General features: G+C 34.5%; 1 protein-coding gene across 5 annotated transcripts; it reads right to left on the reverse strand.

Moving 5' to 3' along the window:
• Nucleotides 1–2,566: 2,566 nt before the first annotated feature.
• LOC145129593 (uncharacterized) lies at nt 2,567–14,215 on the reverse strand. Of its 5 annotated transcripts, none has more exons than XM_079064356.1 (3): nt 13,245–14,215; nt 10,109–11,567; nt 2,567–2,665 (listed from the first exon to the last, which is right to left on the reverse strand). In XM_079064356.1, exons 2-3 carry the CDS (start codon nt 11,240–11,242, stop codon nt 2,633–2,635), a joined length of 1,167 nt encoding a protein of 388 aa, XP_078920482.1. In that variant the 5' UTR covers nt 11,243–11,567; nt 13,245–14,215; the 3' UTR covers nt 2,567–2,632. The 5 variants fall into 5 exon arrangements, with proteins under 5 accessions (XP_078920482.1, XP_078920481.1, XP_078920485.1 ...); XM_079064355.1 differs by having other exon boundaries at nt 10,109–11,582; XM_079064359.1 differs by lacking the exon at nt 2,567–2,665 and adding an exon at nt 8,215–8,309 and having other exon boundaries at nt 10,109–11,582.
• Between the last annotated feature and the right edge of the window lie 5,868 nt (nt 14,216–20,083).

The raw sequence follows: 20,083 nt of genomic DNA on the forward strand, positions 1-20,083 counted from the left end.
TATACCATTGCCAGGAGAGAGAATAATCCACAGCAATGATTCGACTATCTTCTTAATCGACGCCTGAAAAAGCGGGATTTGACAGCTGGGTTTCCCTAGGAAGACGTCATCAGGCGTGATATTAGGTTCCGTTTCAAATTCGCGCGCCTTTCCATCTTTATCTCCTGTTTAAATTCTGAACCGTTTCAAATTCATGCTGACTCACCCTTATCTTTTTAAATAAATCAACGCCACCATAAAGAACCGAAGCTATATGTCTGAAAATAGCTTATTAGCAACCGAACAAGAGTTTGGAAAAATCGTAAAGATTTCCGTGCAAGATAGTGTGAAAGATAAAGAAATAAAGAAAAATTTATGTGAGATATTAGTGATGTCAATCAAGACATGAAGCAGTTGATCCCAAGCACGAATCTCTTCCTTCAATGTCAAGAGAGACTTCGAAGTGCTTGTGTGGTTCCCCGTGAAAATACGATTAAATACTTGTTAAGAAGCACTGAAAGGCATCTTTTTATTATAAGGCTATTGATGGTGGTTGAGCTTCAATCCATGCTTTGGTTCTTGATATAAGACCAAAAGTGGACGAAGTACATGTGAGACCAATGTAGCCTATTAAACAAGTAGGTTTGTTCATTTTTCAGTGACTTGTTGATAGTTGTTTTTAGAAAACCCAAAAAAAATTAAAATGGATCTGTGGTAGAACGAAACTAAGATCATGAACACAGATGTTGTGTAACCATAAACCTCAGTGGTAATATCTGAGAGTCTCAAGGGTTACGTTGATGAGCCGAACGTAAATGGAGAAAAATGGTAAGGGGGGTTAAAGAACCGAAAGCACCTCTGCTATAGAGTAAGGATCGAGCAGACAACTCTTAACTTAATATGAGATAAGTAAGGTGGCTCATGACATGAGTGATTTTATTAGCCTGATTGGGAAGATTTGAGTTGTGTATATCAAATCAGTAAGGCTACACTTGAAATCGTTGAGGCTTTGGTCGACATACAACAACATGCTTCTAGGGACACTTAGCTAGTACTTAGAGAAAGAAATGTATACCTGTCCCAGCTCCATTATTTGAATGATCGAAGATACCTTTCAGTGATATTTTGGAATTTTGAACTTTAATGATAAGTAACATAAAAAAAACAAAAGAAAGAAAAATATTTTTGGATTTTATGAATTTTCTGAAAAAAGAAACAGAAAGAAAAAAAATATTTTTGATTTTTATGAATTTTCTGAAAAAGAATTAAAAACAGAAAGGAAAAAATATTTTTGATTTTTATGAATTTTCTAAAAAAGAATTAAAAACAGAAAGGAAATATTTTTGAATTTTATGAATAGACACGAAGATAGAAACGACATAAACAATGTATAAACTATACAACCGAAAACATTACCTAAAAGTAGTGAAGCGAAATAGACCGAGCGTTCGGTTCATTTTGGTTCCCAAAAATTCAGGAGCCGAAATAGACCGAGCGTTCGCTCTATTTCGCGTTCGGTTCATTTCGGTTCCCAAAAATTCAGGAGCCGAAATAGACCGAGCATTCACTCTATTTCGCTTGGATAAATTTTAATGAGGCGAAAGCGATTTCGGTACTGACTCAGCTTCCATCATTCCTAAGCCTTGTAAAATTTTGTTAAAGCTTAATTCCGGTAAGGCTTTTGTAAAGATGTCAGCCAGTTAATCAGTGGTTCTAACAAAATGGATTTCAACATTACCATCCTCCACGTGATCCTTGATGAAATGATACCTCAGTGCGATATGTTTCGTTTTTGAGTGTTGCACTGGATTGTGACATATCCTTATTGCGCTTTCAGAGTCACAATACAAAGGGATTTTCTTCATGTTCAGGCCATAGTCTCTCAATTGACTTTGTATCCATATGACCTGTGAGGTACAAGACGTTGTGACTATGTATTCGGCTTCGGCTGTGGAAAGAGACACACATGTTTGCTTCTTAGATTGCCAGCTAACGAGTTTTCCGTCAAGAAACTGACATCCGCCAGTAGTGCTCTTTCGGTCCAGTCCACATCCACCTAGATCGGCATCCGAAAACGCTTGTACAAAGAATCCTGAATTCGCTGGATACCATAAACCGAGAGATGAGGTTCGCTTCAGATATCGAAAAATATTCTTCACAACCATCATGTGGGGTTCGCGTGGATTAGCTTGAAACCAGGCACAATAACAGACAGAAAACATTATGTCTGGTCGACTAGCTGTCAGATACATTAAGGACCCTATCATTTGACGTAGAGGGTCATATCAACAGCTGGTTTTTCAAGAGAATGTGTTAACTTCGTGCCAAACGTCATAGGAACCTTCACTTTTGATTCTCCCATCATTCCAAACTTGGCTAGTAAGGTCTTGGTGTAGGCCTCTTGATTAATAAAAATGCCTTTGGGTCCCTGTCTAATATTCTGTCACACCCCCAAACCAAGGATGGCGGAAATGTCCGGGGGTGGACGACTTCATGTATAGTATCATAACAACAATTGTAATAGTAATTCAAGCAAACACAACCAACATATATATAATTGAAAAAGTTACATCATTGTATGAATTACATGTTTACGAATCAATTACAATATGTTGACAAAATATGAAATAGTAGACGCCTTAGCGTCCCATCCTCAAAAGCACTTGGTTACCTGTTTAATGATTTCCTGAGAATACAAGTTGTTTGAAAAAGTGTCAACACAAAGGTTGGTGAGTTCATAAGCTTTTGTTTGGTATTATTAAAAGCCTTTCGTTTGTAAAAGTAGTATTTGTTTTAGAAAAATCCAATATTTTCCTTAAAATGTATATGTAGTCTTAAATCCAAAGACCGAAATGTATAAGTAACTTTTCTTACTTATAATAAATAATGTAAGTTTAAATCGACATAAACTCGTTTAATTTTAATGAAGTTCCCGTAAATTCCAATATTCATTAATACTTTATGTGAGTTTATTAAAGCCTTTTCTTGTAAAAGTAGTATTCGTTCCAGAAAATCCAATATTTTCCTTAATGTGTAAATGTAGTCTTCAAACCCAAAGACCGAAATGTACAAGTAGTGTTCGTTCCTTATAGTAAAACAATGCAAGTTTAAATCGACATAAACTCGTTTGATTTTAGTGAAATCCCCGTAAATTCTATGTTTGTTAATACCACGTGTGAGTTATTATAACCATGCTATGACCTAGTTGGCCTGAAACGACGTTCTTCAGGCGTCGGAAATGTTATGACATTTGTCACCCCAGACCTGTCGGTCTAGCTGTTGCATGCAGCTAAGGTGTGGGTTTGTCAGACTCAATATAGATCTATACACAAGTATCACGCTCTCCCTCGAGGAGACTCTGATTAAAATACAGGACTTATTTGTAAATTGAATCGAATGTCTCACAGAAGTCATTAACGAATTTACGTGTAGTGTAATGAAAACTTGGTACCGTATGGCCGTACCTTGCTTAATGAAAATATCATTTGTATAAATGTACCCTTTTTAAATATATGTGTTATGTAATGTTTATAAAGTCATTAACGGAATTACGTGTTATGAAAACTTGGTACCGTATGGCCGTACCTTGCTTAATGAAAATATCCTTTGTATAAATGTACCCTTTTTAAATGTATGTATTATGTAATGTATCATAAACTATACCTATTATAGTTTATCAACCAAGGGTAGTACGTAGTAATGTATGCAAACTATATTCAAAATAGTTTATTAAATGTTTGAATGTATCGGTTGTACTTTGATTATAATCACTTGTTATTCTTTATATTTTATATGTCCAAATCCATTTGTAAACTGATGTATGTCTAAATATTAAGATAAAATGTCATATATTGCAATAACATATAATCACATAAAGATATACACCTTGCTCAACATGTTACAAGGTGAAATGAAATTGATAGCAACTTTTTGTTGTATACAGTTTCTGTTACTGTTCTTAGAAAATTTATAGAAAAATCATCAAAGCTCTAAATCCAAATCCGCAAATTCTGAGAGTTTGGAATATGAGTCTAGTTTGTTCGTAAATTTTATCATGATTTTTAGTGATCTCTAACAGAGGTGAAAATGTTCATAATCACAGACTGGTCCGGGTTTACCTTTGAAATGATAGGCAGTTTTGTAAAAATCACCATAAATTGTAGAAAAATCATATGGAGATGTGCAAGTAGCCATTTTAAAGCTAAGAGTTTGAACTACTTGCACCTGGAACAGTTTTGAAAACTAAAATATTTAAGTTGACCAAAACAGTCCGTGATCGAAGTTCATCTTTTCTGATGAAGTTCATCTTTTCTGATGTAATCTGATAGAAAAAGTTTAATTGTGTTCTTGATGATTTTACTTGTATTCCCCCCTTAAAACTTAAGGAAAACATGTAAATGTAGGGGTATGAACTCACCCTATGTGGTTTCAGTAGATGAAAGTGAGAGAGAGGAAGTGTTCAACCCAAGAACACTAAGAAGATGTCTTGATGATTCGAGAATTTAACATCGAATAAGATGGAATTTGTGTAAGATATCAATGATTTGAGTAGAATGGAGTGTAATAATTATATGAATGATGAAGATACTTACTAATTGAACAAAGAAATCCCTGGAGAAAGCCTTGAAGTTCTTGAAGTTGAGAGAAAAGATGAGAGAATTTTGGAGAGTGTCCTTTGGTTGCTAAGTGTAGAATGAAAGAACTTTATGGAGAATGAGGAGAGAGGATCAATCCTCCAGCTCTTAGAACGTGGGAAGAGCTGGAGATTGGGTGTAAAGGTCCACTAAGGTGACAATGAGTAGTGGGAAAGAGTGGCTGATCATAGAGTGAGGTGGTGGTGGTTTGCTTTTGCCATAAATTAAGGAAAAACAAATATTCCCTCAATAATTAGTTCAACCACTAATTCTTTTAATATATTTTTATAAAAACCTTGGGGATTTATATATTTTGGGGCCTTAGTTTATAAAATAAAGTTTTGGGTGAAAATCCCACGTTAAAATAATGAAAAACGGAGTTAAAACGAAATCGTAGTCGAAAAACCGGTAAAAATAGGCTGTCTGCAAGACCTCTCGGATGGGGGCCGAGACTTCGGATTCGGACAAGGACTTCGGTCCTGGGGCTTCGGCCTGAGAGCTTCGGATCCTGCGAGCTTCGGATCCTGATCCCTTCGGATGAGAGGCTTCGGTCATGAAGTTTCCGTTTTGGGTCCTTAAGGCTATTTTACCCGTTTTTACCCCGTTTCAAGTGGTTTTTTTTTGACCCGGTTAAGGGTCGGGATGACCCGAATGATTCCAAAAAGTTATGGGAACTTTTGAGAGAGATTTAGGAGAGATTTGGGAGAGATTTGGGAGAGATTTCAAATAGAAAGAGATAGAGTGAAAACGATTTAGAGAGGTTTCGTTTGTGATTAATTTGAGTGGCCGGCTTCATAACGCAAGGTTCGTAAACCCCGTTAAACCATGTTTTAGTGTCGTACACACTCCCGATGAGTGTGCAATAATGTTTTATCGTTTTGGTTCAATGTTTATTGCATTTGAGACTTAGGAAATTCAACACACGGATTTTCCAAATAATGTTTCTCTCATTAAAATATTGCATTGTACAGTAATTACATAGTGTAAACCCTAATATACAAGGGTTAATTGAGTCGATTGGTTTTGACTTGTTGACTTTGTTTGACTTTGACTTGACTCAATTTTGACGGTTGTCACATATTCAAGCCAAGGAAAAATTTAATAGGACCCATTGAGCTCATCTCAAACTTAGTCTCCATCAACTTCTTGAATTCAGCTGTGAGGCAAGGATTCGTGGAACCGAAGATGATATCATCGACATAAATTTAGACGATCATAAGGTGGTCACCTTCTTTCTTACGAAAGAAGGTTGGGTCAACCGAACCTTGTTTAAACTTAGACATTTTTAGAAATCGAGTAAGTGTTTCATACCATGCCCTAGGAGCTTGCTTCAGACCATAAACCGCCTTGTCCAGAATATAGCAATGATCTGGAAATTTTTCGTTTACGAAACCAGGTGGTTGCTCTACGTACACCGTCTCTTCTAATTCTCCATTTCAGAATGCACACTTGACATCCATTTGGAAAACTTCAAAGTTTTTGTGAGCAGCGTATACCAGAAAGACCCGAACTGATTATAGCCTTGCTACAGGAGCGAAGGTTTCTTCATAATCTATCCCTTCTTCCTTACAATATCCCTTGACCACCAGTCTTGCCTTGTTGCGAACAACATTTCTCTCTTTATCCAGCTTGTTCCTGAATACCTATTTTAACCCAACCACAAATGCATCATTTGGTGTGGGAATCAGTCTCCAGACACGATTTTGCTCAAACTCGTGGAGTTCATCTTGCATTGCCTGTACCCAATCGGAATGATCGAGTGCACTAGAAACCGTTTTTGGTTCAACTTTGGAGACAAACGAATTAAACATGCAAAATTCCACTTTGGAGAATAATGCAGTTTGTTTTGCTTTCAGTTGAGAACGGGTGAGAACTCTTTCCGATGATTCACCAATGATTTGAGTTTCTGGATGATCTTTTGTCCATTTGGTGAGATGAGGGTAATTTGGATCATAGGAGGGATCCAGTTCAGCATTTACTTCTTCTTCAAATTCTGACTGTGTTTCATCATCTTCATTATATGTATTAACATTCCCCCCCTCGAATGATGAAACAGTTTCGGCTTCAGGCTCAGAATTCTCCCCCTCGATTGGACGTTCAGTGGGTATGGTGGTTGATGGATTCTCCCCTGGATAGTAGAATGGGAAGATTCACTCGGCTTTTGAGATTTTTCCGATTCTTGAGATCCACTGGAACTGGAAGGTTCGCTTTCCATGACTTTAGCAGCTTCATCAATCACCTTCTTCAGATTATCTACTTCGTTGTCAGTTGCTGTCGCTTTAGAGAGAATAGCGGTCTTTGGTTCATCAAAGAGCTTCATATACTCTTCAAATAAGTTGGAAATGGGAATCGAGACTTGACCAGTTTGAGGAAAGATTTCATCCGTTGGTTCTTTGCCTGATGCGAGTTTCTTCACGTAGTTATCATCAAACGACACGTAATATGTTTCTTCGATTTTCTTTGATCGTTTATTCAGAACCCTATATGCTTTTGAAGTAAGCGAATACCCAAGAAAGATTCCTTCGTCTGCCTTTACATCAAATTTGTTTCGGTTCTCTTTAGAATTGAAGATAAAGCATCTTGAACCGAACACGTGGAAAAACTTGACATTAGGCTTTCGGTTGTTTAGAATTTCATAAGGAGTTATTGTGAAACGCTTGTTGAGTAAAGATCGGTTCTGGGTGTAGCAAGCAGCGGCAATAGCATCAGCCCAGAAATACAAGGGCAACGAGGCGAAGCTGAGCATGGTTCGGGCTGCTTCACACAACGAGCGGTTTCGCCTTTCAACGACCCCATTTTGTTGTGGAGTATAGGGAGCAGAGAAGTTGTGAGACACTCCCTTTTCAGCAAGAAATTCTTCAAACACTTGGTTTTTGAATTCCAACCCATTATCGCTACGAAGATTTCTAACCACCTTTCGCAGTTGCAGCTCTACTTGCTTTATGAAGAGTTTTAGCTTAGGCGTTGCATCGGATTTCTGTTTAAGAAAGAAAACCCAGGTGAAACGAGAAAAATCATCAACTATGACAAGTATATATTTGTTACCACCGATGCTTTCAATAGCCGAAGGTCCACACAGATCAATATGTAGGAGCTCAAGCGGTTCGATGATCTTTGTGTTAACACGAGTTGGATGACTTTTCCTGCTTTGCTTTCCCATTTCACATGCAACACACAAATGTTCCTTGTCAAACTTGAGAAGTGGAAGTCCCCGCACATGATCACCAAGAACCAGCTTGTTGATGTCTTTGAAGTTGAGGTGCGAGAGCCTTCGGTGCCACAACCAACTTTCGTTAGTAGGCATACAGATGGCTTCCCTCGTATTGGATTAAGGTTCAATGGATACATTTCGCCTTTTCTTTGAGATTTCAGCAGAACATTCTTGGTCTTCTTTTCTATTATTTCCGACCCTTCATCATCGAATGAAACCTTCAGTCCGGTTCCCACCACCAGTTGCGAGACACTGATGAGATTGTGGTGTAAGCCTTCTACGTATGCCACCTTTCTGATCGAGAAATCTCCATTTGTGATCATTCCATAGCCTTTTATTGTCCCAAAAGAATTGTTCCCATATTTGACACATCCACCATCCTTCAGAGCCCGAAACTCCCGCAACTCTTCCTTTCTCCCTGTCATGTGACGTGAGCAACCACTGTCTATATACCATTCATCGTCGAACTACTCGTCACGAATAACCTGCAAAAATTAAGCAGATTTAGGAACCCAAAGTTTCTTGGGTCCTTGTGAGCCTTTTACTGAACAGGGAATAGGTAGAGAAGAATCAACCAAAAAAGTTCGTTTTATTAAGGTGGTTTCATCTTTCCTTTTGATTGTGAAAACTTTGATTTTGTTACTTTTTGTTTCTTTGGCTTCAGACTTTGGAATTGTGTTCTTTTTGTTCACAAACCTTTGGTTCTGTTCCCTAGAGTTAGCATTTGTTTTCTTTGTCTGCACTTCATCTTCCGAGACCAGCTTCCCTTTTCCCTTATATCCACTTTTGGATTTTGCTTCGAGTGAGAGGGATTAGTTCTAGGAGCGAAACTTGGTTTTATGTTATTTCCGTCTGAAGATGGAGAACCGAAACCACTCTTTTGGTTTCGTTTGCTTTCATTTTGGGAGCCGAAACTACTCTTTCGGTTCGCTTGACTGCATGAATGTCATTGAGTGCAAGGAGTAGAGTTTCGCTTTGATTTTGCTTCATCGGTAAGGAGCGAAGATTTGTCTGAGTGAACATAATTAGGGTTTTGAGACTTCCAAAACTGCTTCCTTTCAGAGAGATTCTTCTTATATCTCCTGTTTCGTTGATGTTTCTGCTCTGACCACTGCTTTGGAGTTTTATGGATATTTGCCTTGGGTCTCGGTCTTTCACCACGAATTTCGCTCTTTAGCGAGGAGGTTTCGCTTGTCGTCTTGACTGGCTCTCTTGGAATCTCTTTGGTTCCACTTGTGCTTGGCACATCAAAATGTGTAGGCTTGTTTAGTGGTTCTGCCACATATCTGCCTTTCATCCTCCATGATGTTTTCTCAGACAGGCCAATCGTTTCATCAGCATTGTCGATTGGGACTGACCAGAAACGCTCTTCACAGCCGTCAGCATTGTCCTCGTTTACTATAGCGGTCAGCTCGGCTGTTTGCTGCTGTGTGACTCCCGTAACTGCATAAACCTGATTTGGTGTGGTTTGAACTTTTTGATATACCACAGCCTTTTCTTTCAGAATTTTGGATTTATGTTGGGATAAACGAGCGAACTCAACAGAATTTTCAGAAATAAGATTTTTGACAGGTTCGGGTTCGCTTTTGCCAAATTCGGAACAGTCCACCTCATCATCTACAGATATTTCACTCATATCATCATCCTCATTAAATTCAGTATTTTCAACATCAATTTTGTTTTCCGAATTTAACTTGGTATTGAATGAGTCAAACTTCTGCATGGTTTCGGTTTTAATTTTCAATTTGTCATTTTCGTCCAAAAGGTTATTAAGCATGTCCTTATGGTCTTTGGACTTGATGAAGGACTCGACTTTGTCAAGACCAATTCTGTATGCTGGTGAAATATCATCGAAAGATACGACAGCTTCACAGTTATATGCATCAGCATCAATTTCATCCTCCTTAAATTCAAGGAAGGGCAGAATCATACGATGAATATTCTTGTCTATTTCACAATTCAAATGCAGTTGGGTAATATTTGAGTATAAACGCTTAGCAATCAAACAAAAAACATTTCTTAATTTTAAAAGCTTTAAATTATCCCTTTGCAAATAAATTGTTTCATCCTTAGTCTTAACTAACTCGATCTCCTTTTGCTCTATCCAGATTCGTCTCTCCTCACTCTTCGAAGACACCCTGCTGAGTTGATCAGTTAGTTTAGAGTTTGTTAAGCGATTCTGTGTTAAACTACCACTTAAACTAGAAAATTTAGATTTTAATTCGTTCAGTTCTTTTTCATAGTTAGTGACAGGGACTTTTAATGATTCGAGAATTGATTGTACCTTTTTGATCAACTGGTCGCATTCGTTGATCTGCTCGCCAACAGGTTTGGCAGCGAAGCATCTGTCTTCTCGCTCCCTTACTTCATCACAACCTCGATCAGTAGTATAGCCTCTCATCTGTGACACTCCAGTAGTCACCATCAAGCACTTCCCTGCACTTTCGGTTTCAGCTTCTTTTGCAACGAAAGCCCTGCCATGTGTGGGTTTACGGACTTCTTCATCCTCAGAGTCTGTAGACCAGACTTCCACACCACCAAACTCATCGTCCACGAGATTTTCCTGCACAATTAAAGCATCCATAGTGTTGTTAGTAGCAGCTTTCTTCTTCTTTATTTCTTCAAGCTTTCGCAGGTAGTAGGCTTCATCGTCTTCATTCTTGTTCTTTTCTGACATCTTTCTCAAGACACAATCTTTGGCAAAGTGATTTTTGCCTTTGCAGAAGTGACAATCAAATCCAGAGTCACCAACAAGTTTACTTTCCTTCTTCGGTTCTTCATGCTGAGGAGAGTTCTTCGGTTCCTCCTTTGCTTTATCCGAACTGTAGCTTCCTTGCCAGTTTCGGTTCTTTGAGTTAGGAAACTTTCTACGCACGAACTTCTTTGGATTGGAGGTCATCAAAGTGTATTCTTCATTGGTTAGATCAAATTCTGACAGATCTAAATCCTCTTCTTCTTCAGCCACGTTCTTTCCTTTTGATATGAGAGCTAAAGATCCCATGCTTGAAACCACATTCGTTTCTTTGGTCAATGCACTTTCGTGTGATTTTAGAATCCCCACTAGCTTCGCCAAGGAGTAATTTTTGAATTGTTCATGAGCTTTCACTGTTGACACCACCGTCATCCATTCGGTTCTTAAGCCATTCATGAATGTGACCTTTTGCTCAATTACCTTCCTTTCTATGCCATGATTTATCATTTTGCTTAGAAGATGATTGAACCGATCAAAGGCTTGAATGAGCTTCTCTTCTGGTTTTTGCTTGAAGTCTCCAAACTCTGAAAGCAGTAAAGTTTGGATAGAATGCTCAAGATCTTCATTTGTGGAATATAACTCCTTCAACCTAACCCATATCTTGTGCACTGTCGAGCATGAACTGACCAGCCGGAATGTGTCAGATTGCAGGGCGAATCTGATCATTCTTAGTGCTTTAATGTTGCTCACAAGCTTTTCCTTCTCGTCTTGATGAACATCCTTTACATCAACCACGAGTTGGTTGTACTCCTTTTACGTCTTGATTGTTCTGTTTGTGCCAGAGTGAACAAACGGACCTATAGTAATCGCTTCCCAGATTAAGTATCCATTATCTTCCGAACCAATCACATAGTCTTCAAAGTGACGCGTCCAGACTTCATAGTCTTGAGTATACATGATAGGAATCATGGTAGTTGATCCGATACTGTTGGAGATGTTGATTGGGTTCCTTTGTGAATCGTCAAGCGACATGATTATTTTGTTTTGAAACCTGTTCAAGATCAGACTAGTAAACAAAGTTAGGGTATGATCGAAGTCTAAGAACAACGTCAATGAAGAATGACAGTTCTAGCAGAAAACAATAATAGCGGAAAACCCTAAAATCTTCTTCAACAGAAGAGAATGTATGGATTACACAGTCTCTCGCTCTGATACCAATTGATGAGTCGATAACTCTTTAGATCGATTAGATCTTCAACATGTTAAACAATAAGAACAACAAATACTGGAACACTCGATGAATCAATCTGTATGTCGAATGATTAAAATATAGTCACACCTCAGAAGAACTCGATTAAGAACTTCCTCTGTAGAGGTGTGCTAGGGTTTACAGTACAACCAATATGAAAATAATAAAGGAAGCGTTAATGACAATGATGCATGCATGCATCTTATATACTAAACCCTAGAAAGATAAGCACGGTTGGACAGGCCCAAACCGAGAGTACATAATGGACCGAACTACTAAGGCCTAATGACGCAACCTTTTAAACCCAACAATTTGTTTTTGCGTTCTCGATTCAATAGTTCTTCTCGTGTATATAATAGCATGTAATTAAATGTATCGAATCACATATGATTTATATGGACAAAATACATATAATCACCTATGATTTAATACACGAGAAAAATTATTGAATCGAGAACGTGAAAATGAATCTTGTCCATATAAATTATATGTGATTATATACATACTATCACATGTGATTAAATAAAAGAAAAGAACAATTTAATTGATAACGCGTAAATGAATATTGTCCCATAAATCATAAGTGATTTGATAGATATAATCACAAGTGATTATATGTATTTAATCACATATGATTTACGTTGATAATTTTTATTTTTACGTTTTTTATTCAATAAGTTGGTTTCATATATTTAATCACATACGATTATATGTATTTAATCACATATGATTTATGTGGATAATATATTTTTATATGTTATTCACATATGAATATTCATATGTAAATATATTTTTTTATGTTAATCATATAAAAATCATGGCAATATTTTTTATTTTTTAGACATTATTTTTTCGAAAAAAACTTACCTAATTTTTCAAAATTCAATAATTTTTTTTTTGTATTGGCTCTTGTGACATGTTTTTTTCCGAAACAATTGCTCTCATCACATGTTGTATGTTGTATTCATATGTAAATAAAAGCATTTATGAGAATTTTTAAAAGTTTATTCTCCATTCAAAAGTAAATAAATTGTTTATTTTATTTTTGTTACAGTTTATTCATTATTAACATGCGAATAAAAAATCTATTATATTTTTTACAGCTCATTTATAATTTATTTATATATAAATAACTAATATACCAATATTTTGTATAATTCAAAATAGCATATGATATTTTATTATGAATCATGTCTTTTTTGACATGGTATAATGACATAGTTAACCTTTAAAAAATCACTATTTATTGGAAAGTAGAAATGACCACGAAGCACAAACTATATTCAAAATTCTAATGGCTCATATGATATTTGTTTAATAAATAATATTTATTTGTACGATTGCAGGCTTTAGTACTACTACAGCTATTAACTATTATAGCTTCACTTGTCTTCCAATTTTCAATCAACCTTTTGTATTTTTATCATATGGCAGTAAGAAAAAGAGGAGAAAAAAACGATGTTAGAGAAAGCAACTTACAAATCAAAGCCTTTTTTTCTTGAACCTAAAAATAAAATGCATATGTCTTCTATGAATGTCTGCATCTCCTGTGGTGTAGAAAATCAGATACGTATTTTGTAGTTGTGTGAAATCGAGAAGGTGAAAGAATAATCTCCATTGACATTCAACGTTCGAATGGTTTAGGGACGGAGGCGGAGGCCGGTGTGAGAAGGATGACCAGAGGAGGCACGTAGATAAAGGTGATGTGATAAGGTTGACGTAGTGAATCTGGTGGTGGTACGTTGGTGGTAAGTGAAGAGGCGGGCATGTGGCTTCCGATATAGGTTTCCGACAGTGGGAGGCAGATGGAGATGACGAGCAAATAGATCTGAAGAGATTCAAGCGGTGCCGATCTGGTTTCTAACGGTGGGAGGCGGATGGAGACGACGAACAAACAGATCTAAAAGGTGAAGCGGCGCTGATGTGGTGGTTTGGGCGGCGCTACACTCTTAAATCTCTTGTAGTTGCCTAACCTCCGACATACCTATCATCGATCTCGTTGTCGCCACTTATCTATGAAGTAGAGTTCATCGACATATACACTCGTCGATCGAGATACGGAACCCTCATCAGATCGATTGAATGGTTCGACACTTGTTTTTAAGCTTCAGGAATAGAAATGAAGCGGTCAGATTTCCCCAATCTCACCTCCGACGAGATAGTATTTGATTCCGATGGAGATTTCTCCCGATTTGTGATATTTTTTGTGGAGATCGGGTACAAATATGGTGAAACTAGATATGGGAGGCGGTTCATAGAAGAAGAGGATGTGAATCGGATTCGTAGAAAGTGGAGAAACATTATTCTGGCGGTTGTCCGGCGGATGGACGGTGGTCCAACGTCCGACATCTGACGGTCGACGGTAGTCGGGTGGCCTTGGTGGAGCTGAAATAAGAAATAAGTAAATAAAGAATAATATTTATTTTATAATGTATGGCTGAAAATTGTTCTCAAATATTCACCCTGTAAAAATATTATTGTTTGAACATATTTCTCTCTCTCCCTCTCTTTCTATATATATATATATATATATATATATATATATATATATATATATATAGATATAGATATAGATATAGATATAGATATAGATATAGATAGAGAGGAAGGATCATTTGAGAACTCAAAGTTTCCTGAGAACCCGAGAATTAAAAGTCGAACGTTAGATAAAAAAAAAGGGTCGACATGTGGTGTTCTTGTAAATAAGTAGAAAAATAAGAATGAGCGGTATCTTAATTAATTGAACTAGGAGTATTATAGGAAATACAAATATAACTAAATCATATCAGAAATTTAATATCTGATAAAAAAATTAATCTATTTCTCTTTCCTCCCCTTTTTCTTTTCTCGTTCATACATTCGATCCATCCTCCGACATCTCACCTCCGGCGAATCGCCTCCAATCCTTCATTCAATTCAATGCTTTTAAAATATCTATGTTTCTGAAATCGATTCTCCTCATTCTAGAATCTCTTCATCAATTTCAATTACACTCTGCAAGAATTTTGTCCATAGATTTCCATGCTTCATCCCAATGACCTTCTTCGGAGACAAAAATACAATCGCTTAAAAGGAAATCTAGTGACGAAGGGAGTATAAACGAAAGAGAATAAAGAGACTGGTACATCGCGATAGTGTCCATCAAGATCTGTATGATTTCCCGTCGTGATGTATGTTTTTTCTTTCCATCTCTCGGCGACGATCGCCAGATCTATAGGGTTATAGATCGATCAGTTATGGTGAACGATTTCGTGTATTTACTTCTCTCCAGAGAACAATACGAATAACCGTCGGTTCACATCTCCTATGGATGAAATTATCAGGCATATTCGTTAGAATCTATCATCGAGGTTTCTTCTCGATTCCTTTCATAAATTAATATTTTGTTTGTGTATAATTTGTAGTTTAATGATTGCGATTTTTTCACATTGTTCGAATCTGGAAAACTTTGTGATTGAAATCACTGATTGTGCATTTAATCGAATGATGCTCAAATTTAGGGACGATTAACGATTAGAGTGATGTCATAGTTTCAGTTTTTTGATAAAAACTACTGATGAATATATCCGCATACTCGAATTGAAACCGTTTGAATGAAATTAGAATACCAATTCGCTGTTTTGCTACTTCTAGATTGGAAATTTCTTATGTTGCCATTGGAGTTACTAACATTATGTTAGGTCTCATAAGTTTAATCAATATTTTTTTCAGTTTGAACTGAAAATTATCATCTAGGCTTTCTGTTATTGAATCTTGGGGTTGTTTGGATATGCGTTCAAACCTGAATTTCTAATTATTTAGGGCTTCAGCATGATTTTATGATTTAGGTCAAAATTATCAGAAATTGACGTTCTTTAATCATTATTGAAGATCTGATTCTGGTTCATCTTCAACTGGTAACTTTTTATATTAATTTCATTCTTATTTCTTAAGTCATAATCAACATTTTCAGTAGTTTTGTAATATTAATTTGATGATGTTGATATTATGCAGATTCTGATAAGGATAGTTCATTTAAAGATGGATTGGATGCATATATAGATGCAGGTCATTCACAGCAGGTCATTCACCTACAAGTTGAATGCCATAGATTAAGGTAAGCCAAACACGTAGTAGATAATGAATTCTGTAGGATGCACATGCTTTTTTGTCAAATGGTAATATATTGTTATTTCCCACTGTTTGATAACCTTGGTTCCTGATATAGGCTCATTTTGACTTTTGTTATTGCTGTAATATTGTTATTTGAAGCCTTATTCATATAAGTCGTTTGAAGGTTATTCTTGATATTCTGGAAATGCTAAAAAAGCCTAATGTCAATGCAATGCTTCATTAATTAGGATTCCAAGTGTGTAGTCTCAATTAATTTCAAATTTCTTAGTTTTTTTTAATGATTTTTATGAACAAGTTTATGTTCTCCTACAGCTGCTTTATGAATTGTATTTGGATCCCCTCGCATTAATTTGGATTCCAAGTGTGTAGTCTCAATTATTATCTTTTTTGCCGTATATATATCCATTGTATTAATTTGGATGTGATTCATATATTTACATGTGAATTACATGTGAGTCACATGTAAATCACATGTAAATCATATGTGATTCACATGTAAATCACATGTGATTCACAAATTAATCACATGTAAATCATATAGGAATAATATGTGATTCACATGTAAATCACAAGTGAATTACATATGAATTACGTTTATATGTACACATTCATATGTTAATCACATATTAATCACATATAAATCACATTTGATTCACATGTAAATCACATTTGATTCACATGTAAATCACATGTGATTCACATTTGAATCACATGTGATTCACATATGAATCACATGTGATTCATATGTGAATCGCATGTGATTTACATGTGATTTACATATGATGTCATATGTAAATGTGATTCATATGTAAATCGCATGTGATGCATATGTTAATCACATGAAAATCACATATGTATTTTTGTGAATGTTTTTACATCAATCAAAATTTCTTTTTAAAATTTTTTTTTTGTAGGTTTGGAAGAAATTGTGGTGAATATTGTGAAGGGGTTTGAGCATTCTAACACCCCTATGGTGTATATGCAACCCTAGAAACCTTGGATCTATATTTTACTAAGATACATGCAAAATTGATTTTCCAAGGTTCTTCAACTATCTAGCATAGCATGGGGAACTTTTAAACATAAATGCTAGAATAAGAACATACCTTTTGTGGTTTGGATTCCTTGAGAACCGTGTGAGCCTAGCACCTCAAGTGTGATGCCTCTAATATCTCACACAACAACACAACACTTGGAATGACCTTGAGAGAAGTTCACTTACACCTCAAAATCGGCTTGCCCTCTTTATTGTACAAGTAGTAGTTATAGTGCCGATTTTGCTTGCATAGGGTTCTTTATATAGTTGTGGCACAAGTAGGGTTACACCATGTAAACCCTAATTGTCATGGCTTTCCATATTCCATGATCCATGGGTGTTTGTAACCTCCATGGATTATACATGGAGCACCTTATGGGTTTTAACCCAATCCATACAACCCATGGATCATTAGCCCACTATACAAGAACAAATGATTTACACAATCAACCCCATATATTTAATTAGTCTCCTTTTGATCACTAAATTAATTCCAAATTAATTCTTTGATCAATACTAATTAAATAATATTATTAATATATTAGAACTTATAATATATTAATAATCCTTAAGTGTCATTTCTCTCATTTAGTCTATCCAAGTGTTGCAATGCCATGCAACCCAAATGGACCATGCCAATCGGGTCAAGTACATTCCAGGAATAGTTATGAACTTAGACACCTAATCCAACATATTGAAGAGGTGAAAAAATGATAAATTGAAGAAATTAAGGAAATATTGACACGAAGACATGAAAACGTTTTGAAATTTGTAGTATTTTATATTTTTTATATTTTATTTTGTATCGAATAAAATACTTGTACTATTATGTTTATAGATTAAATAATAAAAATGAGGTTTTTTATTATTTACTTACGAATATTATAGTATAAGAAATATGCGAATATTCATTTGAAAAAATATACATATATGCACCTAACACTTTGATTTTTATTGTTAAAAAAATAAGAGTATTTTTTTTAAATGTTGTAGTTCTTTTTTTTTTTTTAAATTTATTGATTTTTAAAATTTACTTTTTAAAAAAAATGCAGTTTTATAAAAAAATTGTAGTTTTTTTTTGAAAAAAATGCAGCTTTATTTAAAAAATTGAAGTTTTTTTTTAAAAGATTGCAGTTTTTTGAAAAGATTGCAGTTTTTAATTAAAAATGCAGCTTTTTAAAAAAATTGTAGTTTTTTTTTTGAAAAAAATATAGTTTTCTTTAAAAAAGTTGCAGTTTAAAAAAAAATTTCAAAATTTTTTTCAAAAATTCATGTTTTCTATAAAAAATTAAAAAATCTGCACTTTTTAAAAAAAATCGAACTATTTTTAAAAAAAGCTGAAAATTTGATTTATTATGTAAATTTTTAAACATTTATATTAATATATTCAATAACACAAAAAATTAAACATTAAATGAGATTGGTAAGATGATGATCATGTCCTTAATGAAATAATTTTGATCCAACGCTTCACTTTTAATTCTCGGTTTCTCGGGAAACTATGAGTTATCAATCGATCTCACCCCTATATATATATATATATATATATATATATATATATATATATATATATATATATATATATATATATATATATATATATATATATATATATAGGGGATGATTCCTTTGAGATTAATAAAAAACTAGAGATTGTGAGATTAAACATCAGCCAATGGAACTTAACCTCAACTTCCCTCAACTTCCCTCAACTGTTAAATGATGCATGGATATAACAGTAAATTTCAGCTTAACTTTTAGAAAGCGAACACCTTCCTTCTCTAAAAATCATCTTATCGCTAAATCATCGATTCTCAGTATCAATCACGTAATCGTATCATTTCAATCTTCAAAAATCATTCAATATCATCATAAAGTTTCTATTTTTACTAAATCTGTTATCAAATTAATTGCAATCTTCAAATCGAAAAAAACGATCGAAACAGAGCATCAGTTCATATCTTCATAAATACGAGACATAATCCTCAAATCGAAGAAACAAGCACATCGCATTCATCAACGCAATTCAAGAGAGCATTTGAAAATTGAATCAAATTTTCATAAATGATGTCGAATTCAAAAGAAATTGACGAGTCGATCGCAAATGATACTATTGTAGCTGAAATCAATTCATCTCGTAACGACGAACAAATCGATTCAATTTCTTTGACTTCTGAAGAACTTCAAAATACGATTCGTATTGAAGGTACAAATAATTTGTTTTAATACTACATATTACATTACAATTTCTACACTTCATTCTGATTTTTTTATTATACAATATAAATTGCGATTAATTATATGTTACGGTGTATAATCATATACGATTATACATACTAACATTTGATTAATTGTATATAACAATTTAAAAACACATATGATTTATCATATGTGTTCATAGATCTAAATATATGATTAATTATATATTAAATAGTATAATCATATATGATTATACAATACAATATGTGATTAATCATATAAGACATTGTACAAAAAAAATATGATTATACATCATAAAATATGATTATATTAGCATGAATAATCATATATGATTATTCATATGTATGATTAATCATATGTATTTATAGTTTGTAATTCTGATTTATCATATATGGTTTCAAATTGAAATATATATTAATCTTATATTAGGATGAATAATCATATATGATTATACATCATAAAATATGATTAATCATATATTACAAACTACAAATACATATGATTAATCATAGATGATTAAACAGTATCAAGTATGATTACCTATAAATTAATATGTATAATCATTTATGATTACACAGTATAGTATATGATTAATCATATAAGACAATGTGCAAACACGTATGATTTAAAATCTAATAATATATTAATATCTATAATCATATATGATTCTTCATACTAAAATATAATGAATAATATATTACACTATATAAATACATATTGGTAATCACATATGATTATTACAGCATAAAATTATATAATAACATATTTGACATTCTCTTCTTTTATCAGGTGAAAGTTTCAATTCAACAAATGAATCATATTACAGTAACATAATTGAAGAATCTGAATATAAACCAGATGTCCTACTGAATTTGTACCAATTGTAAACAACGTTTTCAAATCACTAAATTTGGCAGTAAAAATGTATACTGATTATGCAGAAATGGCA

The sequence above is a fragment of the Lactuca virosa genome, chromosome 8 (genome assembly GCF_052849685.1).
Source record: "Lactuca virosa cultivar CGN04683 chromosome 8, Lactuca_virosa_CGN04683_v6, whole genome shotgun sequence".
Taxonomy (NCBI): domain Eukaryota; kingdom Viridiplantae; phylum Streptophyta; class Magnoliopsida; order Asterales; family Asteraceae; genus Lactuca; species Lactuca virosa.

Bases quoted from the DNA above. Each gene is read 5' to 3' on its own strand.
- LOC145129593 (XM_079064356.1), bottom strand. From the start codon at position 11,242: ATGATCAGATTCGCCCTGCAATCTGACACATTCCGGCTGGTCAGTTCA. The intron at 2,666-10,108 runs GTACAATCAATT...TTGTATTCTCAG, and splicing joins GCGACCAGTTGATCAAAAAG to GAAATCATTAAACAGGTAAC.